The 24,956-nt window shown below is 45.8% G+C and overlaps 1 protein-coding gene across 12 annotated transcripts in view; it reads left to right on the plus strand.

The window, feature by feature from the left end:
- The window catches only part of SLC36A1 (solute carrier family 36 member 1), a 97,289-nt gene that overhangs the window by 50,233 nt on the left and 22,100 nt on the right, over window positions 1–24,956 (plus strand). For 10 of the 12 annotated variants that reach the window (XM_059888165.1, XM_059888168.1, XM_059888166.1 and 7 more), the window contains one exon: window positions 7,454–11,896. The exons of 1 other annotated variant lie outside the window; for it this stretch is intronic. In XM_059888165.1, coding sequence (XP_059744148.1) covers window positions 7,454–7,725 — 272 coding nt within the window. In that variant the 3' untranslated portion in view covers window positions 7,726–11,896. Of the gene's footprint in view, window positions 1–7,453; window positions 11,897–24,956 lie in introns of those variants that run through there. One more of the 12 variants, NM_001192498.1, reaches the window with a different exon arrangement.

The following is a 24,956-nucleotide window of genomic DNA, read 5'->3' on the forward strand; positions in this document are numbered from 1 at the left end:
TGGCGCCCATCCCAGGGTGGCCCTCCCCCAGCCACCTACAGGTACCTTCCTGATGTTACTTCTAGGGCAGTGGGTGGAAGCTCAGTGTCCCAGGTCTGCATGGAAGGAACTCACTGGAGCTGAGACCTGAAGACCTTCCTATTTAATCTTGCGCAGCTCTCCTGCTGAGGCGTTCTTGTAGGCTGGACCTGGGTAGCAGAGTGCACACCTTGGTTTCACCAGCCCCAGAGAGCTGATGGCAACCAGGAATCTGACTTCTCATATTTTTAACTGGACAGCCCTTTGGGCTATCTCCTTAGACCAGCCTGGAAAACAGCCCACTGCCTGGAGGCCACTGCTGCCCCAAAGTGATTGAAAGGAAGGAATGTGCAGGGTACAGCTTTGACTTTCCAGTAAAGCACCTGAATGTGTGATAAGATCAGAGGCTTGTACTCTCCTAGATTTTACTGTTGTCTCTTGCCGGCAACCCTGGAGGCTTTGATCAAGCATGTGTATTTCCTCTACAGAGGAATTAGATCTGAGTGTTGAGGAGAGAGCACCCATGTGCACGGTGTTCATAATGTCAACTCTAAGGCCCCGATTCTTGAGTCCAACAGATACTAGAAGAAAGGATAGGGATAGCTCAAATAATGGGCTTTGTTTCGGAGTGGTTACTGTAGAGAAAGTAGGGCTATCTGTGTACGTGTGTTGTCCCTGCTGGAAGAGCTGGGGCACTGAGCTGGCCCTGGCTCCTCTCACCGCCCCATTTTCTTCTCAAGTTTGGCTCAGCCTCCGGTAGCATATGTCTCGCTTCCTGCCAGGTTCCTCTCCGCTGCACCCCGCGGGATCCAGCAATCCTGACTCACAGACCTCATGCTATCCTTAAATGCCTCTTGATTTTCACTTCGCTTTCCCTGGCTCTGTCTGTGGGTCTCACCTCCCTTCTGCGGTGTGATGCTCAGAGGATACGAGCTGCTTTTGATCTTCAAGCGCAGTGGGTTGTTTTCCCTTTCTCCTGTGATCTCTTGTGACTTGACCTTGCATCGTCATCCTATTAAAGGGTACAACCCCTTCATCTCTGAGTGCTCAGCCTCTCTTGCCTTCCCTGGAGACTTTGAAGTTATTGTGGGATTCGGGAGCAGTATTTTACTGTAGCACCAACTTAATTGCATTTATCTAAGTTCATTTTGTTTTTGTATCTTTGTAACTTCAGATCCTTTGGCCAAAGGTTAATTGGTATATGATTTTAGATCTTTGATGTAACTGTTTTCATTTACACCCATAAATTTTAATGGCAGCTTGTATTATTGCTGTTTGGGCTATTTTCTTGTTTTCTCCCCAACTTTCTCTCCACCTCCTCACCCTCCATCCCCAAGGGAAGCAGGAAAATCTGGTTCAGCCTCATTTTTTTTTCCACTTAGAATTCAACCACTCTTCCCCATCTGCCAAAGATGACCATGTCTACTTTTTTGATGCTTTATTTCACACTTTTGGAGAGGAAAGGAAAGAAAAATATGCATGTCAGAGATTGGTGCTCATTTTGTTACAATTTTATATGGGACAGTAGTTTCTTCCAGCCCATATGTTTGGCCATGCAGACCTAGCAGATCACCTTATGTCCAGACCTTGTGTAGGAGAGGCTGGGAGAGGCTGCTCCACCTGAAAGAGGCCAGAGATGTGCAAAGAGTAGTTTCTTTGGATTCCTTGAGGTGCTAACCTGTCCTCCAGTGGTTTGAACTGATCTGCTGTGGCATTTGCCACATGACACATTTTATTTCAGTTAGGTATGAGAATGTCATAAACCTGTTATTGAAGACAGAATAGCAGTACAACCATCTCAGTTAGGAGATGTATCAGCCTAGAATATAAAGCAGTCCAAGCAGCCAGACTCTTTAGAGGATGAAGCTTCCAGGTCCAAACAAAGCGGCTTTCTCCACCCCTTTTGGCCTCCCACACATCTCGGTCTTGCAGCTACAAAGAAAGAGAGCAGCAGCACTAACTGTGCTCTGAGCCCCAATCTCCACCACGGGCTCGGTCATGAGGCCTCAGTTTCTTCATTTGTAAGATGTGAAAGGGATCCCCTCACTTCATGTCTAAAACTCTGTCATTCTGCACTAGTACTTTGAGCTTGATTTTAAATTCCTACCAAAATATTACTCCAAAAAAAGTTAATGTAATAAAAGCGTTTGAAGATTGTCTAGATCTAGAGTAAGTGAAAAAGAAATTCCCAATATCCCAGTGACTTAAAATAACTTTTTTGCATTTTATCTTCTGTGTTAATCCCCGTGGGCGCTTTTTATAAATAATTGCAGTCCTCATATACATGTGACTTTGTCTTTGGCATTTGGTTTAAAATTGTCTCATGACTGTGCGTATCTTTGGAAATACTTTTTATGACTGCATGGTATTCCATTGTATCGGTAGGTCATGTTTACTTAACTACTCCTTCAGTGGACATGTAGGTGGTTTTCCTTGTTTTTATATTGTTTTTAAAATTTATGCTCCCACTAAAGGAAATTATACATTCTGTCCAAGACTGTGTTTAATTTTAAAGACAGATTTCTAGCTGTTTGAGAGTCACACAGATGAGCTTCATCTACACTAATGGTGATAAACAGCAGTAAGCACTTCTGGACACAGGAGCTGTAAGTGTCCAAGGGCTTTCTGTCAGCGTGTTTGTCTCTTAAGTGCTTTCTCTGCTCTGTGCGTAAGTCAGCTCTTTCTGTTGTGGTCTAAAACCACAGGCTCAGAATTCCAGTCAGTTCCTTCTCTGAACATGGCCGTTGGCCTCCTGCTGCTTCAGCAGTTAAAAGATCACGTTTTCAGTGTCTCTTAACCCAAAAGGAAGATGTTTTGCAATACCATTGGAGCCCTCTTGACTAATCATGTGATCTGCTCGTCCTCAGGGCAACAGCGAAGCTGTTCATGTCATAGCTAGGCTGCTGCAGGGGGCTGGGGAACTGCCAGTGGGGAGAGGGCTGTCTTTGACCTTCTTTATGTGAGATGCTCTTTCTGTGGGGGAGTAGGGAGAGGGTTCCTGGAGGAGGGCATGGCAACCCACTCCAGTAATCTTGCCGGGAGAATTCCCATTGGCAGAGAAGTCTGGCGGGCTATAGTCCATGAGGTTGCAGAGTCAGACACAGCTGAGCAACTAAGCACAGCACAGCACAGGGAGAGGGGGTTCCCAGTTGGCTGCTTCCTCAGGTATCTGCCTTCTTGGATTTCTCTTTCTTAAGGGCTTTAACTCATGGAGTAAAGACATTCAGTGTTAGAAGAGGTTTTAGTTGCTCCCATATCTTTCCTGAGTACCTGATTCCCATCTCTGGAATTAGTGAAATCTAGTTTGCCTGGACAGGGAAGCCTGGTGTGCTGCAGTCCATGGGGTCGCAAGGAGTTGGACATGACTGAGCGACTGAATTGAACTGAGTTTGCCTGGTGTTTGGTAAACAGAGGCCTTGGTTATTAGGTCCTCCGTTTGGGTCCCTCTCCCTTCCTCCTCCCCCAGCATATTAACTAATGGGAAGTTCATTCTTCCTGCCTTCTCCCCTCATTATGTTTCTCCAGTGTCGGGCTGCATTTAGGGTTCAACTGTGTATCTGGTCAAGCTAGGACAGGAAGAGGGTCCTCCCTTTGCAGCCCTGTGGTCCTGGCTTTTTAAAGTTTTGCCCTTTAAAAAATACCTCTATTAAGGACATTTGTGTTAAACATACTTATCTTGTATATCAGTAGTCAAGTCAAGAACAAGTTTTGAGGTTGCTATTTTAAAGTCATGATGAAATGGAACATTTCCATCCAGTCTGAGAAAAGATTCTGATCTCGCAAGCTTCTGTTTCTTTCTGTTTTCACTTAATTCTTATCAGAGTGGAGCACATGACTCCATTTAGCTCATATCATGAAGTACCCATCTGTCCTCCAGGCTAGTACGCAAGAGGAAAGGAGAGGACAGACCCTCAGCACTGGGAGGGGCCGGGCAGGTCCTCTGACTTGTCTCCTCCAGGGACTTATTGTCTCAGCATAAACGCCTGCTTTCTCTTCAGTGGTTGGAGCATCCTGGGGACCAGGAGGAATAACTCACACTTCCTTTTATAGTACAAAACCAGAGCGACTCGGTGGTTTAGTAGCTGAGTCGTGTCTGACTCTTTGTGACACCATGGACTGTAGCCCGCCAGGCTTCTCTGTCCATTGAATTCTCCAGGCAAGAATACTGGAGTAGGTTGCCCTTTCCTTCTCCAGGGGATCTTCCCAACCCAGGGATTGAACCTGGGTCTCCTGCATTGCAGACGGATTTGTTTCCAACTGAGCCACCAGGGAAGCCCTAGTCGGGGGCAGGGGGGCTAGAAGTTACATTTTTGGCCCGACCATGTCTTCTAAGATGGAATCCTGTCAGTCAGCTGTATCACTCTGGAGCAGCACATGGTACTTCCCAGACAGTGAATTGAGGGACATATTCCAGAACACATTCCCAAGTGACTAAATCTGCATTGTGCAGTTGCTTAAAATTTCAGAGTCAAGTGCAATGCAAGTTATCCAGTGTTAATGAAGTCACCTTACTCCATGGGTAAATGAAGTTAGGCTCAGAATGGGAGCTGATTCCACACCCCAAGTCACACGCAGCCTGCTCCTGAGCAGGGATGGATAATGCTGTTAGCTAACATTTATGAGGCCTTTGTTATGTGTGTAGTACTCCAAATTCTTTACCTGAATGATCTCATTTGACCATCCCTATTTAGCAGTAGGGAAGATGTCTTAACTAGGTTAAGTAACTGACTGGTCAGTGGTGGGTTGGAGCCTAGATTTTGAGTCCCGACCCTTAACCACACCCTTATACCAGCCTTTCCAAGGCCCAGATCTGATGACTGCCTCAGCTGTTTCCATCCCATTGCTCACCTGAACTGAAACATCTGGAGCCACCACTGTGTGGTTAAACATTAGGCAGAGAGATCCAGACCCCAGAGAGGGCAAGTGTCTTACTCCAGGTCACACAGCAGATCAGCTCTTGTTGTCTTAGGTTTTCTGTGATGAGAGCATCATTTTGTCATCAACCTACAAACACTTCCAACTTTCCTCCAAACTCAACCCTGACGGTTTGAGGGCCATCATCAACTCTATTTAGAAATAGCTGAAGGCTGAAACAGACTATTTTAAACTTGCAGAACAAGTTAAAAGCTTATACCTTTGGTAGACTCTGAAGGCTTCAGAACAGTGAGGGTATTCAGAGATAATTGCCATGAAGGTTGAATGTAGAAGAAAGAAAGAGGAAGGGATTGCCCTGAGGTTGTAAAACCCTGGGCAGCATAGGCAGATCTGAAACTCATTTTCCTTGTACCTCCTTTTGTTACCAGGCTTCAAAATCCTTGTCTGGAGTCCTCTGAAAAGCAGAGAGGGGTCATGGCTGACCTGTACTGGATTTTCTACCTCATGATTGTGGTGTGTCTCTGGGAAAGCTAATCTGGTATCTGAACCCCTCAGTTCTTCACAGACAGGATCTTTCTGCTGATCAGCCAGATCCCCTGTTCTCCCTCCTCCTGCTCATACCATTCTGTATTTTCTTGATCTTTGGGTCTATAATGTTACTGAATCAGGTGCTTGAGGCCCTAGTTCCAGTTCTGTCACTTTCTATCATGTAAATTCTTCAGGGCTGTCTTTTCGTGGAGACCATAATAATGTTGTGGAGGTCTGTACCTATGGAGCAGAGGCGAATTCAGCTCAGCGAGTGCTTGTTTCCCAGTGCCGTCTGCTAGACAGTAGACGTTCTGCATGATGGGAGTGCTCCAGGTCTGTGCTGTCCAGGATAGTAGCCAGGAGGCACAGGTGGCAGTTGAGTCCTTGCATTGTGGCTGGTGTGACTGAGGGACCGAGCTCATTCAGATTTGGATAGCTAGTGACAGTGGCGTTATTGTACGGCGCGACTGCAGAGTGAGTGAATGTGAGACGGGTGACGTGGCTCTGCTTATCCTGGTTCCCAGCCTGCCTCTTGCCTTCCCGCATGGAGTGGTGTTCCAGGCAAAAAAGTATTTCTCTTAAAACCTGGCCTCTAAATGTAGCCCCTGCTTTCATCTGGTGCTCACCCAAAGAAGCAGCAATTGATTCCAATAGTCCATCTGGAGGGTACAGTTGGTTGCACAGGATTAAGAAGTTCTGGCGTCTCACCACTGTGATGCCTTCCTCAGAGCAGTTGGACTTCGCTTCTGCTTTATGAAATGAATGTAGAATTGAAACCCTCAGCAGCAGTTAGCAGTGTGAGTCTACTGTGTCCAGTGTGAGTCTCTTATAGAGATCAGGGAGGAGATAGATGTGCTCTGGATTACTGTCTCAATGCTCAGAACTGCTGGCCGGAGCCCAGCAATGGGGAAGACGATTCATCAAAATAATTTGATTATTAACGGTGCACTTGCCATGAGCAACGAAATATACACTACTGCTGATAATATTAACTGTATTGTGTGCCTGGTGTACACCAGGCCTTTTGTTAAGTGCCTCTGTAACCTCCTTTGATCATCACGGGAGCTTTTATATCTTCATCTCATCAATAAGAAAACTGGGGAGTAGAAAAGAGCCATGTGTCACTCAAGACAGAGCCAGAGTCCAAACACTAGTGCCCAATTCCAGAGCCCATAATCCTCAATAAACCTATGAAACATTGGCCTTCACCACTACCCGCCCCCCGAGTGGAGAGCTGAGTTAGGGGAAGTCATAGGGTCAGTGGGCAATGGAGTAAGTCCTCTGCTTGGATTTAAACAGCACTGTCTGACTAGCTGGCTGGTGGTACAGGTGTTGGTGTGCTATGGAAAGCTGTGGCGTTTCCTCACGCAGTCCTCATTTCATCTTTATCATCTCTGCACCTTCTTCACATACACCCGGGCTAAGTGTCAGGTCTGGAAGCCACCGGCTTGTCCTAACACAGGAATGCAGTCATCATGGGGGGCTTCGCTCTTGAGGTCAGCCTGCACACAGATCTGCTTCTTTTCGCTGCGTGAAAGTGCTCTATGCCATGGGGCTTACATGGAATTGTTCAGAAGGAGGGTCCCCCCATTCCCACCATTTCATTTCCTGTCTTTCAAGTAGAGAGGTTTGTGTCAGAGGTACCCTCAGGGGTAAGAAGATGAGCAGTCGCTCAGAAAAGGTCTACCTCTTTTTCTGCTCTCCACTCACTGTCCTTTAGTAGGACCAGATTGCCCTGGGATGTAATTTGGCTCCTTTTCCTCAGAAAGATGGAAGTCACAGACTGTGACAGGAGAAGCTGGGAGATCTGGGTTCCCATCCCAGTTCTGCCTACCTTGCAGTGAGTCCTGGGTTATGCCACCTCTCCAGGCATCAGTTTTCTCATCTGTGCAATGAGAAATTGAGCTGGATGATGTTTTGGCTTCCTTGGAGCTCCCCCTTCTGTGAGACGGACTTGCTAGATTTGCTGAATGGTAAGGCGGTCTCTCCCAGCTCTGGGTGGTCCTCAACAGGCGTGTCCTCTCTCCCACAGGCATCTTGGCCATCCTCATCCCCCGCCTGGACCTGGTCATCTCCCTGGTGGGTTCCGTGAGCAGCAGTGCCCTGGCCCTCATCATCCCGCCCCTCCTGGAGATCACCACCTACTACTCGGAGGGCATGAGCCCCATCACCATTGTCAAGGACGCCCTGATCAGCATCCTGGGTTTCGTGGGCTTTGTGGTAGGGACGTGTCTGACCCTGTATGAGCTGATCCAGCCAAGCAGCGCTCCCATCTTCATCAACTCCACCAGTGCCTTTGTATAGCAGGCTGGGTGCGTCCCTGCACCAGCCCACTCCACCCTGTGTGTTCCCCCAGCACCTGGCTCCAGAGCCTCAGGCAGGGTCCAGACTCTGGGGGAAGGTAAGGTCGCTGTCTGGGAACCCCTACCTGGCTCCTAGGTACCCTGGGTCAGGTAGGGATGAAGACAGGGTAGGGCGTGGGCAGCAGATTCGCTGCTGCATGGGAGGTACCTCTAGCGGCAGCGCCATCTCTGTTTATTTGTACTTATTTTAACCCAGAACTTTTCACCTCTTTTCCCTGATCCCACCTCCTCCCTTCACTGCCTGCCTTTCTCCTTCTGACCCACCTCTCCAAATTATCCCTGTTGCACAATTCACTTTATCTAAACATTTCAGTGTCTGTCACCTCATGTTTTCTCCTTGCCCGGGCCAAGCCTAGATGAAATAATGTGGGCATGCCCCTCTTTATCAAGCCAAGCCCACCTCTTAGCTCTCTCCCAAATATTTTACCTCAGTATTCTCCTGCCTATTCAAGTCTCCGCCCAGTAGTGGAGCCTACCTAGTAGTTGAAAACCAGCCCCCAAAGCTAGAGGTTTTGGCCTTTCTCTGGCTTGCCGTGACCCTTGGCAACACCACCTCCTCTCCGGTTTCCTCGCATGGGTCACGATACTGTTATCTTAGTTGCTCGAAGTGCTGAAAGATATCAAGTGCTGCCAAAATTGAAAATATTTATATTTTATTTAAAACCAGCTTTTGTTTTTAGATTCTGTCTCTAGATCTGGGCCTATTTGCAACTTTTTCCTTCCTCAGTAAACTCTCACTCAACTCCTCCCTCTGAGAGGAAACTGAGTCCAGGAGGTGTCTACGGAGGCCCTCAGCACCCTTGGCCGAGGACCCCAGAGCTTTTAGTCAGGACCATCGAAGTGCGGACCTCTGTGGGGAGTCACGGACCTTGCCTCCCGTCAACCAACCTGATTTCCTCCTGAGAAGGCAGGAAGGACTCAGGAGATGTTGCACGAAGCGGAGGGGAAGAATGGCGACGTGGGGTTGGTTTCTCTCCATAGGAGGCTTAGACAACAGCCGCTTTGTGCATTCAGACCTGTTCCCCACCTCAGCTCCTGACGGACAGACGGCACGGCAGCGTCCAGGAGGACACCCCGACTCTTGCTGTGAACGAGAAGCTGAGGCCAGTGTGAAGGGCAGTTCCCAGAGTTTGCAGCAGCTGGTCCGACACTACATGTGGTGCTCGGTTGTTTACAAGCCCTGGAGGACAGGGCGGGTGGGCAAAGTACCCAGCCCCAAGCTGCCTCCAGGATCTGGACTTCTAACGGAACCACTTGGTTGGGACTTCGGTCTCCTGTGTTCTGAACACTAATCGTGCCCTTGTCCCTCTACCCCCAACCCCGCATGCCTCCCTGGGTATCAGAAAAGAGGCAGCCTCAGGGCTGACTCACCTCAAGGTCAACCATCAGGTGTGGGGACAAACTGCAGAGAAGGCTTGGAAATGTCCATTGCACTGTCGGCTGCCTCTTCCCTCTTGGTGTGACAGGTATCACAGAAGGCTGTTCACTGAATCTCCGTCTCTTGAGTTGTGTATGTGTGTGTGTGCACGCACATGCTCCTGTGTAGGTAACAGGGTCGTGCTGTCCTCCACCCCTGCCAGCCTCTTACCTGAAAGTGGGGAGAGCAGCACTCCTTTATCAGGGGTTTACTTTTTGTGTTTCACCAAAGCTCTTGGGGGCTGGGACCCACCCTCACAGCCCCAGCTTTTTTCTTTCTCTTCTGTTCCAAAGCCAGACTCTCTCATTCAGTGACACCTGACCTACTTAATCATTTGTTCACTTAGGAAGATGCAGTCAGTTTTGATCTGGTCTCCCTTAGGAAAGTGAACACTTTCCCCCATTCTTTCGGCTCTTTGGTGGTCACTCACAGGTGCTCATGTGACCAGGGTTCTAACTGGAGGTAGCAGTGGCCCTGCCCTCTGGAGCCTCAAGCTTTCTGAGTAACTTCTGGTTACCAAAGTGTAACTTCAAGAACCTTTAGCTCCCATTTGCAAGCCCAGGCTCCAGCAGTCTTTCCAGAGCGGTCCTGAGTATTTGTTTCCATCGAGAAGGTGTGGGCCACTATTAAGGGCTCAGACATGTGTCCCACCCACAGCTTCCACGGTGGAGGCTTCTGTGTGCTCAGGGCACAGCTAGAGGCAGTCCTGTCCAGGCGGCTCTTGAGACCCAGTCTGGGATGCTGGGACCTGACAACTGGACAGCACGATCCTGAGGTCTTTTGGCCCCATGTCTATTGCTTCAGGGCCCCTGCCCAGGGAACCTGGTATGTAGGAGAGACTGCTGCAGCCTTGGGGCTTCAGGAAACTAGCTTGGCCTGGCCTTGCCCTGTTCGATAGCTTCCTGTGCTTTTTCTTCTCGGGCAGCCTGATCACATGGCTGCTTCAGGAGACCCAGGCAAGGTGGATGCCATGGGGACCTTCCTGCTTGTGCAGTTGCACAGCAGTCAGTTGTCGAGTAAAGGGTTGGCCAGATGGTTTAGTGGAAGAAGCCCTTCCTTTTACAGAAGCAGCTGGCGAGCCCAGCTCAGGGAAGCTTAGTCTGCTGCCCACAGGGCTTCTCAGTCAGGGCTCCCTCCCTGCTTCCTTCGCAGCCTCTCCCTGGGCCCTGCTTTAGTCTCTGGTGAAGAAGCCCCAGCATAAGTAGGAGACCAATCAGGGAACAAAAGAGCAAAGGCTTGCAGGGATGTGGGGCCACATCTTTCTGACCAAAGGTAAACGATAGGGCTTTCTGGCCCAGTGCTGTTCACTCTGTGTCCTTCTCCAGCCTCCCCAGGGCGGCCCCAGGTTCCATCAGCCCAGAGGTAGCTTCTCAGAGCCCCTTGTTCCTTCCTGCAGACGCCACTATCAGGAGCAGGTTTCCAACTCCCTGCAGGCAGTATACCTCTCCTTAAATGCAGGTTCTTGCTGGGAACAGCGTGACCTGGCATCCTCTCGTCACTTTTTCTAGAAGTTGTACCATTCACAAGTGGCATTATTTATATTTATGTTGTGCTGCTAAGAGCCCTTCATGTGCACAGACCCTGGCCAGATGGATGTGACTGTGTGGTGTGTCTTAGCCTAGAACCTGCAGCTTAACTCCTCTGTCAGTCACCTTTCCAGTCAGATTTACTGGCTGATAATGCTCACCGTTTACCCTCTACCCCCACGAAAGGCAAACTTTGCAGTTTGCAAAGTTGTCTTAAAGTGATGATCTCCAAACAGGTATGTTAGGAAAATCTTTTCCCCCTCCTTGTTCTCCTGCCTGGCTTTTTTTCCCCTCAAATCTCTCCCTTCCTAAATTGTAGAACATCATCTCTGTTTAACACTACATGTTTGCCTCATGTGTTTTGGAAGTGCAGAATCTCAATTTATGTCTGTTTACAGCTCTCTTTATTCACTACTCACTGCAAGGGAGTCTGTATCAGTTTGTTTTATTTCATGGCTGATTGGATGTTCAGGTGAGCCCTGGCATCTACCTAGCTCAGAACACAAAGCTGCTTCTTGGTGGAAATAAAATTAAAAAGGCTTGACTTGATGTACAGGAGTCGGCTCCAAGTCTGCCTTAGAATTTAATTTTCCAAGGTACATTACGCATCTCCAAGACCATTAAGAGGAAAGGAAAGAGTACGGTTTATATTGAAATCATGGTTAATACTTTTAGACAGTCCTGCTAGTTGCAAAGCTATTTGCACTCACGGCATCAGCCTGTGACATTTCTTCCCTGTCCTTTAATCCCCGGGTCTTTCTCTGGCCAGGGGACATAAATGGTGCTGAGCTGAGGTTACCAGAGTCGCGGTCGGGAGTAATGGTGAAGTTGCCTGCTGTCAGCCATGTTCTTTTGTTTCAATCAAGGTGATGCTGTGGAAGTGGTTTTGTTTTACTGAAATTTACTGAACAATAAAATATGTGACTCTGTTGTAAACCATGTTAGTGGATGTGTGACCAAGAGGAAAATGAAAAACTGCCATCCAGCGGGTCTTGATAACTAGACAGTCCCGTGTATGTCATGTGCCTGTGTGCATGTGTACGTTCTGAATGGTACGTGTAGAAATGCGGGTCATGCAGGGACTCATGAAGATTTTGTTTTGGGTTCTGCACACGGATCATGTGTTAAACTTTTCCTTAATAAATGAGCTTTATTTTTTATTTTTGAGAGCTTGGAGTCTGTGTCTTCGTTTTCTCTCTGTCTCTTTTTTTTCCCCCGATCACTCAGATCCCTTTACTGGATCTTAGGTCAAAATGTTTCTAGGTTTATGTCACAGAACTCATCTAGGGGAGTAGTGTGAACAGCAGACCCACCTATGGATGGAGAGTCCCTGAGAAAGGGCAGGTAGTTACTTTTCTGTTAGACAATCCTGCTCTTCCTAAGTCTACTCCTGCTTCTCTTGAAAGCTTGCGTAGGAATTCTTAGCCCCCTCTGTGCATGTCAGAGGACCACCCAGGACAGGCGTGATGGTTTTCAGTGTCAAGGTGGTTGGGCGATTGTATTGAATAACCCAGTTATTCAGTTAAACACTAACCTAGGTGTTGCCGTGAAGGCATTTTGTAGTTGTGGTTAATGTCCACAGTCAGTTGCTTTTAAATAAAAAGATAATCCCCAAAATGTGTGTGGGCTTCATCCAATCAGCTGAACAGCCTCAAGAGCGTAATGGAGGTTGTTTCACTGAGAAAGAAAAAATTTTGCCTCAAGACTACAGCATTGACTCCTGCCCAAGAGTTTCTAATCACCAGCTGGCCATGTACATTCTGAACTTGCCAGCCTGCACGATCACACATGTTCTTGAAATGCCCGTCTGTGTGTGTGTGTCTTGTCTCCTCCTCTCTCCGCCCCCCACCACCTCCCATATGTTTTCATGTGTGTACATCTCCATCTTACTTGTCCTGCTTCCCTGAAGAACCCTGACTGATACAAGAGGTAATACTTGTATTACCCTCACCTTTCTTGAAGTGATGAGATAGATGTCAGGACATGGAAGAGATGACTCCCCTTCCTTTTTTGTCACATTTCAGGAAAAGCAAGGCCATCCAAGCTGCCCCTAAGACGATTTGAAAACTAATCGTTGGACACTAGATTAGACTTCTCTAAAAGCAGAGCCCTCAAGGAGCACTGTTGAGGCACAACACTTATGGAGGAAGGTGGGGAAACATGACTGTTTTCTGTGATCAGTGTTATTACTGGACCTGAGGGGCTCAAAGGCATTCAGTGACTGTTCCAGGACAGCGGCCAGCAAGGGACAGAGTTGGGATGCTTACACAAGCCTTGTGGTTGCAGAACCCAAGCTCTTTCCTGAGGCGCTGGCTGCCTCGCCCTACTTGTTGCAGCCTCAGGTGGGAGGGCCACCCTTAGGGACTGTTGAGAGGCTTAGAGAGAATGCTACATGGTACCTGGCATGAGGGGCTCATGAAACATAAAGTATTAGCTGAATTGAAGAAAACCAAGATTTGGAGAGGAGCTGTTTTACTTGTATTTTTGGTTCTGTGTTCATTCGTTATAATCTTGTCTTGCTCACTGGCTTCAGGCAGAGCATTCAGCCCTTCTTAGACTGTTCATGTTTTTATTCCTGCTCATATCCATACATAATGGCCATAATCCCTCCTTCCAGGTAACGAAGGCCCTCAAGGTCAGCCCACTGCACTCACACAGACATAAGCTGAGTGACAGGAACTGGATTTGGACCCTAGATCTAGCCAGGGCTTTTTGCTAAGTAGGTTGGTTTCCTCAGACCCAGCCCATTGCAGATGTGTGCCAAGAAACTGTGTGTCTTCAGCCAGTACCCTTTAGATCCTTGGCCACTGATATCCTCCCACCTTTGGGAGAGTAAATAGGGATATAATTTACATATGATAAAAGTCACTTTTTTTTAAGTATGCAACTTGATGAGCTTGGGCAAATGCATGCAGTCATCTGACCACCGTTTCAGTGAAGATACAGAATGTTTCCTTTACCCCTACAGGTCCCTGTGTCCCTTTGCTATCAGTCCCATCCCCATGCCACTCGCCCTTGGGAACAACACATCTAACTTTTCTGTCTCTAGTTTTGCTTTTTCTAGAATGTCATGTATATGGAACGTTACATGTTGTCCCTTCTGTCTGGCTTCTTTCACTTTGCATAATGCTTTTTATACTTAATGTTGTGACATGTCAGGAGTTTGTTTTTATTTCAAAATGATACTCTGTTGTGTGGTTGAACCATAGTTTATTTATTCATTCTCCAGTTGTTGGACATTTGGGTTGCTTCCAGTTTTGGGTGTTCTGAATAAAGCTGCTATGAATATTCATGCCCAGATCCTTGTGTGGCCACATGTATTTATTCAGTTCAGTTCAGTTCAGTCACACAGTTGTGTCCGACTCTTTGCTACCGAAGCCCGCCAGGTCTCCCTGTCTATCACCAACTCCTGGAGTTTACCCAAACTCATGTCCATTGAGTCGGTGATGCCATCTAACCATCTCATCCTCTGTCATCCCCTTCTCCTCCTGCCCTCAATCTTTCCCAGCATCAGGGTCTTTTCAAATGAGTCAGCTCTTTGCATCAAGTGGCCAAAGTACTGGAATTTCAGCTTCAACATCAGTCCTTGCAATGAACACCCAGGACTGACCTCCTTTAGGATGGATTGGTTGGATCTCCTTGCAGTCCAAGGGACTCTTAAGAGTCTTCTCCAACACCACAGTTCAAAAGCATCAATTCTTCAGCACTCAGCTTTATTTATAGTCCAACTCTCACATACATATATGACTACTGGAAAAACAATAGCCTTGACTACACAGACCTTTGTTGACAAAGTAATGTCTCTGCTTTTTAATATGCTGTCTATGTTGGTCATAACTTTCCTTCCAAGGAGTAAGCATCTTTCATGGCTGTAATCACCATCTGCAGTGATTTTGGAGCCCCAAAAAATAAAGTCTGACACTGTTTCCACTGTTTCCCCATCTATTTGCAATGAAGTGATAGGACCGGATGCCATGATCTTAGTTTTCTGAATGTTGAGCTTTAAGCCAAGTTTTTCACTCTCCTCTTTCACTTTCATCAAGAGACTCTTTAGTTCTTCACTTTCTGCCGTAAGGGTAGTGTCATCTGCATATCTGAGGTTATTGATATTTCTCCGGGCAATCTTGATTCCAGCTTGTGCTTCTTCCAGCCCAGTGTTTCTCATGATGTACTCTGCATATAAGTTAAATAAGCAGGATGACAATATATAGCCTTGACATACTCCTTTTCCTATTTGTATTTATTACTCTTTGGTAAAAACCTTGGAGTGTAATTGTGAGGTTGTATGATTCAGTGTATATCAACTTTATAAGAAATTGGAAATTTGTTTTCCAAAGTGGCTATACCATTTTGGATTCTTACCAACAATTTATGGAAGTTCCACTTGCTCCTCATTCCTCCCAATACTTCATATTGCAGTTTTTTCAGTTTTACCCATCTTAATGAGTGTGTAGTGGTACCTCATTGTGATTTTAATTTGCATTTGCCTAACCACTACTGATGTGCATCTTTTTCTAGGTCTTTTTGCTATTGGTCTTTTTTTTTTTAATTAAAACTTTTTATTCATAAACAACATGATTGTCTATGTGGAAATGCAAAATGCAGAAATACAGAATAAAATTTACCATTAGAGACAATTAGCACATTCACAGTGTTGTGCAGCTATTACTAGTACCTAACTCCAGAATATTTTTATCACCCCAAATGGCAACCATATACGCTTTAAACACTTTCTATCCCATCCCTGCATGCCATTTTAAAATGTACATAGGTCAGAATGGCTGCCATCAAAAAGTCTACAAACAATAAATCCTGGAGAGGGTGCAGAGAAAGGGGAACCCTCTTACACTGTTGGTGGGAATGCAAATTAGTACAGCCACTATGGATAACAATGTGGAGATTCCTTAAAAAACTGGAAATAGAACTGCCATGCTGCTGCTGCTGCCTCTAAGTCGCTTTAGTCGTGTCCGACTTTGTGCGACCCCATGGACGGCAGCCCACCAGGCTCCCCCATCCCTGGGATTCTCCAGGCAAGAACACTGGAGCGGGGTGCTATTGCCTTCTCTGAGAACTGCCATACCACCCAGCAATCCCATTGCTGCGCATACACCCTGAGGAAACCAGAATTGAAAGAGACACGTGTACCCCAATGTTCACTGCAGCACTGTTTACAATAGCCAGGACATGGAAGCAACCTACATGTCCATCAGCAGACAAATGGATAAGAAAGCTGTGGTCCATATACACAATGGGATATTACTCAGCTATTAAAAAGAATACATTTGAATCAGGTCTAATGAAGTGGATGAAACTGGAGCCTATTATACAGAGTGAAGTAAGTCAGGAAAATACCAATACAGTATATTAATGCATATATGTGGAATTTAGAAAGATGGTAACGATTACCATGTGAGACATGGTCATGTCTCACATGGTGAGAATGATGTGAGACAGCAAAAGAGACACAGAGATAACACACTTTTGGACTCTGTGGGAGAAGGCGAGGGTGGGATGATTTGAGAGAACAGCGTTGAAACATATATATTACTATATGTGAAACAGATCGCCAGTCCAGGTTTGATGCATGAGACAGGGCGCTCAGGGCCAGTGCACTAGGACGACCCTGAGGGATGGAATGGGGAGGGAGGTGGGAAGGGCGTTCAGGATGGGGGACACATGTGCACCCATGGCTGATTCATGTCAATGTATGGCAAAAACCACTACAATATTGTAAAGTAATTAGCCTCCGATTAAATAAATTTAAAAAATTAAAATGTACATGGGATTTTTTTGCTTAGATATGGTAAGGTACACAGAAACAGGACTGTCATGAAGGATAGTTTTTAAATTTTGTTTATTTATTTTTTGGCTGCATGGTCAGGGACTTTAGTTCCCTGACCAGGGATCAAACCTGTGCCCCCTGCATTGGAAGTGCAGAGTCTTAACCACTGGGCCACCAGGAAAGTTTCAGGATGAAGTTTTTATACTCACAGATCCATGGAAACAGGAGGCAGAGCCACACAGAAAAGTGCCAGGGGTGATCAGGAGGCAGAAGAGAAACAGAGGCGTGCGTGGGAGCCTTTAGGGTGATTTTTGTGGGAAAGGCGCGGCAGGGCAGGGTTAACATCAAATGAGCAAATTTGAGGTTAGGTAGGTAAACACTTTGAGCAGCCTGGGCTGTAAAGGTGGTCTCTAGTTGTCCATAACTCCTGGAGTGATTTAGGGTGGGGACTGTGTTCCATACTGACAAGATGAGTTGGGTTGGGAATTGCACTCTGGATTGGTTGATTTGCATATCAAAGGGATGTCCTCAGGCAGGCTGTTTGCTGTCTCTAGAAATCAGCTGACTCTGGGAGGGGCAATCGGTCTCTGGGTCCACAAAGACCCCAAGAAGTCAAAGCATCATAAAGTGCAGAAAATAGAAAATGTGATTAAACACTGCTTCCTCCTATCCCTGGCAACTACTAATCTGCTTTCTGTCTCTATGGGACTTTCCTATTCTGGATACTTTATATAAATGGAACCAAACAATACGTGACCTTTCTGGCTTCTTTCATTTTATATAATGCTGTCAAAATCCATCCATGTTGTAGTGCACATTCATAGTTCATTCCCTAGCAGCAGTCACAAACCTGCTTTCTGTTTCTTGGTTTCATTACTTGATGTAACCAGCATCTTCATCATCTCCTCTTCTCCTCCTTCACCTTCCTCTTCATCGAGTTGACCATTTTCCTTCTTTGCTTGGTTCCCTGATTCCTTAGTTCCCTGGTTCCCTGGTCTACCTTCTTGAATGGAGTATTTATTCAAATAATTTTCTTCTTTTAAAATTTGGTCTTTAGGGACTTCCCTAGTGGTCCAGTGGCCATGACTTCGAGCTCCCAGTGCAGGGGGCTCAGGTTTGATCCCTGGTCAGGGAACTAGATCCCACCTGCTGCAGCTGAGCGTCTGCCTGCCACAACTAAGGCTCAGCACAGTCAAATAAATAAAAGTAAATTTAAAAATATTTTTAGAACTTTGGTCTTTAAAAAGATTAAACTTTTTATTTTGAAGTGATTATAGGTTCACAGAAAGGTACAAAGAAATATATAGGGGAATCCAGTGCACCCTTCACCCCATCTCTCCCATGTTGACAGCTTGCAAGACTATAGAGTTGTAGCCACGTGTTCTGGGAAACAAACTCATTCAGAAGGACAATGCAGAGAGTGGAGTGCAGTTTATTACACTGGCGGGCCCAAGGCAGAGTCTCCTCTTAGCCAAGGACCCTGACCAGTTTTTGTGAAAACTTTATATACCCTAAGCGTACGTGCCCAAACCTACCTCCTCGAATTCCCTGAAACTAGTCTGAACAAAGGAAAAAGAAAGATACAATCAAAGTCAACCTGTGATTCATGTGCCTTAAACCCAGGTAGTTAACACTGGACAATTATCAATAGGCTTGTGGTCATTCCCCAATAAGCATAATAGAATGTATGATTCTATTCGGTCACACAGATAATTAGGGTATTCTTTTAGGCGATGGAGAGCTCTGGGGCTCTTCCTTCCGGGGATCCTGGTTTTCCAGTTGGTATGTCGTTTCCATAGATACTGGGCGTATAGCTCAAAGTCCACAGTCCGGCCCAAGATGGAGTCCTGCTTTCAAGATAGAGCCTGTTCTGTTTCCTCCTTCAATAGTACATTATGACAACCAGGAAGTTGACACTGACACAATCCATGGAGCTCATTCTTGTGTCTCCATTTATAATGCACTCATTTGTGTGTGTGTGCATGCTTGTGTATGTGTGTGTGTGTGGCTAAACAGTTTTAGTCACGTGTGGCTTTTTCCACCACGGTCATGGTGCTTAACGGTACCTTTACCACAAGACCCCTTCATGCTACCCTTTGGCTAGGTAGTTAGAATAGGAAACAGGAGTCCAAAATGGCTGTGGCTAAAAGACAAGGAAGGGAAAAGCCCGCGAAAATAGAACAAAGAAAGGTCCAAGGAAGGTCCAAGGACCGGAATGAGGACCTCAGGTAGAACAAACAGCACCCCTGGCTAGCCCACTTTACATAGGGCAGGCCCAGGGGGAGGAAGAAACATATAATAAGAGGAGCCAAAGTGCTCTTTCTCTATCTTTCCCGCACGCTGGTGCGCTCCCCCACTCTCTTCTCATCTTTGGGTTGGCATGCCCTCAAGCCTCAAGGATGGATTCTCCTGCTATTTTCTAAATAAAATAGAGCTGTAACACGGAGCTGTAACACTGATTTGTCTGAGAGCTATTACACGGTCTGTCCAAGACCTGAGAGCTGTGACGAGCCAAGGGCTTTAATGTCCGTCACTCCAAATCTTTGTTGTGACGAGACAGAACCGAGGAATATACACTCACCTGACACCTTTGTAGACACATCCACATCCTGAACCTTACCAACATATGCTATCCCCTGGTAATGACTAATCTGTTTGTTCGTCATCTCTGTCATTATATTATTTAAAGAATGTTCTATAAATGTAATTATATTCTATGTATCCTTGTGAGTTTGACTTCTTTCACTCAGTGTAATTTCCTTGAGGATCATTCAAGTTGGTGCATGTATGAATCGGTTGTCCCTCTTCATTGTTGAGTAGTCTTCTGTGGTATGGACATACCACAGGTTGTTTATCAGTTTACCTATTGAAGGAAATTTGCATAGTTTCCAGGTCTGGCTCTTACAAATAAAGCTACTGTGAATATTTATGTATAAGTTTCTTTGTGAAAAAAAGTTTTTATTTCTCTGTGATGTATGTCAGAAGTGCAATTGCTGGGTTATATGGAAAGCCTGTTTTTAGTTTTAAAAGAATCTTCCAAACGAGTTTATAGAGTGACTGTACCATGTTACCTTTCCATCAGCAGTATATGAATGATCTAGCTTTTTTTTTTTTTTTTTGCATCTTTGCCAGCATTTGGTGGTGTTGTTATTTTCTATTTTAGCCATTTACCAGATCTTATAAATGTTTTGTTAGATTTATTTAATTTTCTTTGGAGCAGTGTTAAGTGGTACTGTGTTTTTTATTTCAGTTTCCACACATACATCTGTATTATATAAAAATGAAATTCATTTATGAGTATTATTCTGTCTTGTGATGTTTCTGCCCTTACTTTGTAGTTTTATGAGTTTTTGGTAAGATTCTGGGGATTTTCTATGCAGATGTTCATGTTGTCTGCAAATAGTAGTTGTACTTCTTTTCCAATCTGTATACCTTTTTTTTTCTTTTTTTCTTTTGTCTTACTGCACTGGCCAGAACTTTCAATGCATGCGTGCTAAGTCACTTCAGTTGTGTCTGACTCTTTCTGACCCCATGGACTGTAGCCTGCCAGGCTCCTCTGTCTATGGGGATCCTCCAGGCAAGAACACTGGAGTAGGTTGGCATGCCCTCTTCCAGGAGATCTTTCCAACCCAGGGATCAAACCCACATCTCCTGTACTGACAGGAGGCTTCTTTACCACTAGTGCCACTTGAGAAGCCCCTATATTAGAAAAGAGTGGTCCCAGTGAACATTCTAACCTTTTTCCTGGTCTTACAGGGAAAGCTTTCAGTCTTTCACCTTTACATATGATACCAACTACAGGACTTTATAGAAGTTCCCCTGTATTCCTGTACTGAGAGATTTTATTGAAATCATGAATGGCTTAATTTTGTTGAATGCCTTTTCTGCATCAATTGCTATGACATTAAAATTTTTCTTTTTTGCCTGTTGATATGATGGATTAAAATGGATCATCTTTGAATAGTTAACCAACCTAGCTTACCTGGAATAAATCCCACTTGGTCATGGTATATGGTATATTATTTTAGATATATATATATGTGTGTGTGTATATATATACACACACACACACACACGTACATACATATATGTATACACACAGACATATGTATACATGTGTGTATATATATTTGGATTGCTTTTTATTCACCCTGATATTGATATTTACTCTGACAAATGTAGAATCCAGAATGGTACCTTTTTATAAATGAGCAAAACCATGTGCTATAACTATAATTTTTGGCATAAGTGTGCTTTTGCCAGTTCCCAGCTGCTATGTGCTACTTAAAGACCACATATATTTCCTCAGGACAGAGCTTCTCAGCCTTGATACCGTGTACACTTTGGGCTGGATTATTCTTTGCAGTTGAGACCGTCTTGTGCACTGTAGGATTTTTATCAACATCTCTGGTCTACTCACTGGATGCCACCTGCATCCTGCCAGTCATAACAACCCAAAGTGCCTCCAGACATGGTCAGACTTCTCTGTGTGTTGTTTGTGTGTGTGTGTTGAGTGTGAGGGGTTGTTTGGAAATCACCACCCTCTCAAGAACTGCTGCTTTAACGTACTTAGCCTCTACCTACCCCTAACTGGGGAGATGTCCTTGTGTCTTGGCTGTGAAACATAGATGTGTGATCATGGATACTACAATAGGATCTGCTTTTTAATAGCAATGATAACATATTAACGTCTTCTAAGCATTTACTGTGCCAACCATGCTAAGCACTTTACCTATATTCTGTCCTCAGACCCAGAGAGGTAAGGTGCTGCTAATATCCCTGCTTGTCAAACTAAAGCATAACAGCTTAAATGATGCCCAAGATAACACATTTTCTATTATTATTATTATTTTAATTTTTTAAATTATGCAAGTATGATAATACAATTGCAGGAGATTTGAAAAATCCAGAATTATTATCATTTTTGGCCACACCACAGGGTATGGAGGATCTTAGTCCCCCGACCAGGGATCAGACCCATGCCCCTGCAGTGGGAGCGTGGAGTCCTAACCACTGGACCACTGGGGAAGTCCCTAAGATCTCACGTTTCTAAATGGTGGAGCCAGGTCTGTCTGATTCTAGACCTCATGTCTTTGGCCCTTGGATCCACTGCCCTGCCACCTGATTCTGTCACTCCTCCCCTCGCATCCCTCGGTGGACACAGTGTGTCTCCAGACCCCTATCTGTGCACCTAACTCCTCCCGCATTCCCACCCCAGGCTGTTCTCCCCACCCTGGGCTCCACTGTCCCTCCACCCCCACCCATCAGAACTCCCCCCAGTGCTGAAATACTTTAAACCTTCAGGCCTTCCCTTTGTGCTGTTCTCTTAGCCCAGCCAGTCCTTCTCCCTGTGCTGAACCTGAAGCTCAACTTTAATACCCAGTTGTGATGGCTGCTGCTCTCTAGAACAGGGGTCCCCTGCCCCTGTTGTACGTACGAGTCTGTGGCCTGTTAGGAACTGGTGAGTGCTGGGTGAAACTGAAACCAATCCCCCCACCAATAATCTCTAATCTTCAGTCCACAAAACGGTAGTCTGGCTCTGCCTGCCTGTCTTTACCCCCAGACACTCACTTTTTGCTGCTCTTCCCCCAAGACGTCATGTGTGTCCCTCCAAAACACTGCTCTTATTCCTGGAAGATGCTTCTTCGTGAGGCCTTGAGAAACGCCAGTGATGGTGCGGCAGTGCAGGCTGCCCTTGCAAGGAGCAGTCTCACAATTCCCTTGCCATAGGTCCTGGTGGGTTCCAGCTGCCCTTCCTCCTGGAACATGGTTCTGAGTCCTCCCCAACCCCTTCCTGGCTGCCCTCCTCTAGCCGTGCCCAAGATTGCTGTGTCACTCTTAAGGCCCAGCCTCGGAACTGGATACAGGATTACCAGGGTGGCCTAAGTTGAACCCTGGGGGACTGAGCAGACTCTACGTCCCCAAATCCAGACACTCCAGCTGTTAATACCACCTAGAATTATAGTGACATTCTTGGTCTCTGAACTTAGTTGGCTTATTGGACTAAGCCCTCTCAGTCCTAGTTGCTCCTGTTCCTTAATCTTCTGATGTCCTGTATTTATGATTAGTTTCAAAAACTCAAATATAAGGCATAGTTCTGGAGTCAGGCATCCCTGGATTGAATCCTGACCCTAGCACTCATGAACTGGGAGACTCCACTTGAAGTCACTGCCATAAGTTACAAGCCACTTAACTTCTTGTTCTTTTTAAAAATGTAAATATTGTAAATACTCTTTTGTCTTTACTTTTTCAAAAATCTTTATTTATTTATTTGGCTGCGCCAGGCTTTAGTTTCAGCACTCAGGATATTTAGTTGCAGCATGCGAACTCTTGCTTGCAGCACTCGAGAACTAGTTCCCTGGATAGAACCCACGTCCCCTGCATTGAGGGGTGTGAAGTCTTAGGCACTGGACCACCAGGGAAGTCCCAAGCCACTTAATTTGTGTTCTTCTTTTCCTCCATCTATAAAACAGAGATGACAGTATTCACACCACAAGCCTTGTTGTTGCTGTTGTTCAGTCGCTCAGTCATGTCAACTCTGCGACCCCATGGATTGCAGCACGCCAGGCTTCCCAGTCCTTCACCATCTTCCAGAGTTTGCCCAAACTCATGTCCATTGAGTTGATGATGCTATCCAACCATCTCATCCTCTGTCGTCCCCTTCTCCTCCCGCCTTCAATCTTTCCCAGCTTCAGGGTCTTTACCAGTGAGTTGGCTCTTCGCATCAGGTGGAAGCTTCAGCATCAGTCCTTCCAGTGTATATTAAGGCTTGATTTCCTTTAGGGTTGACTGATCTGATCTTGCAGTCTAAGGGACTCTCAAGAATCTTCTCCAGCACCACAGTTTGAAAGCATCAATTCTTCAGCGCTCAGCCTTCTTTATGATCCCATTTCACATCTGTACATGACTACAGGAAAAATTATAGTTTTAACTGGACAGAATTTTGTCAGCAAACTGATTCTGCTTTTTAATACACTGTCTAGGTTTGTCAGTAGCTTTTCTTCCAAGGAGCAAGCGTCTTTTAATTTCATGGCTGCAGTCACCATCCACAGTGATTTTGGAGCCCCAAAAAATAAAGCTCATCCTCATCATGATGAGGATTAAATGAGATAAGACATGCCAAGCGTTTGCACAACACCTGTCATATAGCAAGTGCCAGTAAGAAGTGATGCTGAGGATGATTGTGGTGAACTGTGTTTTCACCTGGGTCAAGTCAGGTGGGTCTTGCCTGGGTCTCTGCCTTTCTATGCCACTGTCTCGCTGTGTCAGACTCAGGACATTTTGAGACAGAACCCCAGTGGCTTGAGGATTTCCCTGAGAAACATTTGGGGCTGCCACAGCTCTATATCTTGATCCCAAAGAGCCCTCTAGTGGCTGATCTGCAAATGTGCAGGTGCAGGAGACAAAGGGAAGGAGGGACCTGGTGGGGAGAGAAGTGGGCTGGCTAGAGAAAGGCTCTGCATTTATGAGAAGAGCAGGGAGTTTTCTAGGGAGACCCCCAGTCTGGGATCAGACCTGAATATGGTCTCACTACTGTGAAGTGCTACCTGTGGGACTTCAGATCCACGCCTTCTCCTCTGCAGGCCTCAGGGTGAGGAGCATTGGGAATGATGACGAACTGGATCTGTGTTTCCCAGAGGTGATTTAGGGGACCCTGGACAGTCATTTTGAAAACCGGAATGTTCATGTGTTTTCATGTGGTGCTAGAAAAATTAGTAACTTTTACTTGTTTTCGTCTATGGATATTATCCTTTTAGAGAGTGAGAAGTGAAATTGCTCAGTTGTGTCCCATTCTTTGAGACCCCATGAACTGTAGCCTGCCAGACTCCTCTGTCCATGGGATTTTCCAGGCAAGAATACTGGAGTGGATTGCCATTTCCTTCTCCACGGGGATCTTCCTACCCTAGGGATTGAACCCAGGTCGCCTGCATTGCAGGCAGACTTCTTATCGGCTGAACTACCAGGGAAGTCCGAAAGTGAAAATGAAAGCCCCTCAGTCATGTCCAACTCTTTGCGCCCCGTGCTCTATACAGTCCATGGAATTCTCCAGGCCAGAATACTGGAGTGGGTAGCATTTCCCTTCTCCAGGGAATCTTCCCAACCCAGGGATCGAACCCAGGTCTCCCACATTGCAGGTGGATTCTTTACCAGCTGAGCCACAAGGGAAGCCCTATCCTTTGAAGGTGAATAAAAATAGTTTTAAAAATCTAAATACACTAAAAGAAAAATATTAAGTAAACAATAGAACAGGTATCATTTTATCAGGATCAAAATCATAAAAGTAAAATAAAAAAGCAACAGAAATTTGGGCGCCACTGGACTAGATTCTTTGTGGTTTCCTGCACCGTTCTGATAAGCTAATCCTATCTGCATACTATACCTGGTATTGTTCCCTAGCATAAGGGTCACCATTTATTGTTTATGCTGCTATCAGCTCTTTGAACTTA

Source organism: Bos taurus, chromosome 7 (genome assembly GCF_002263795.3).
Source record: "Bos taurus isolate L1 Dominette 01449 registration number 42190680 breed Hereford chromosome 7, ARS-UCD2.0, whole genome shotgun sequence".
Classification (NCBI taxonomy): Eukaryota; Metazoa; Chordata; class Mammalia; order Artiodactyla; family Bovidae; genus Bos; species Bos taurus.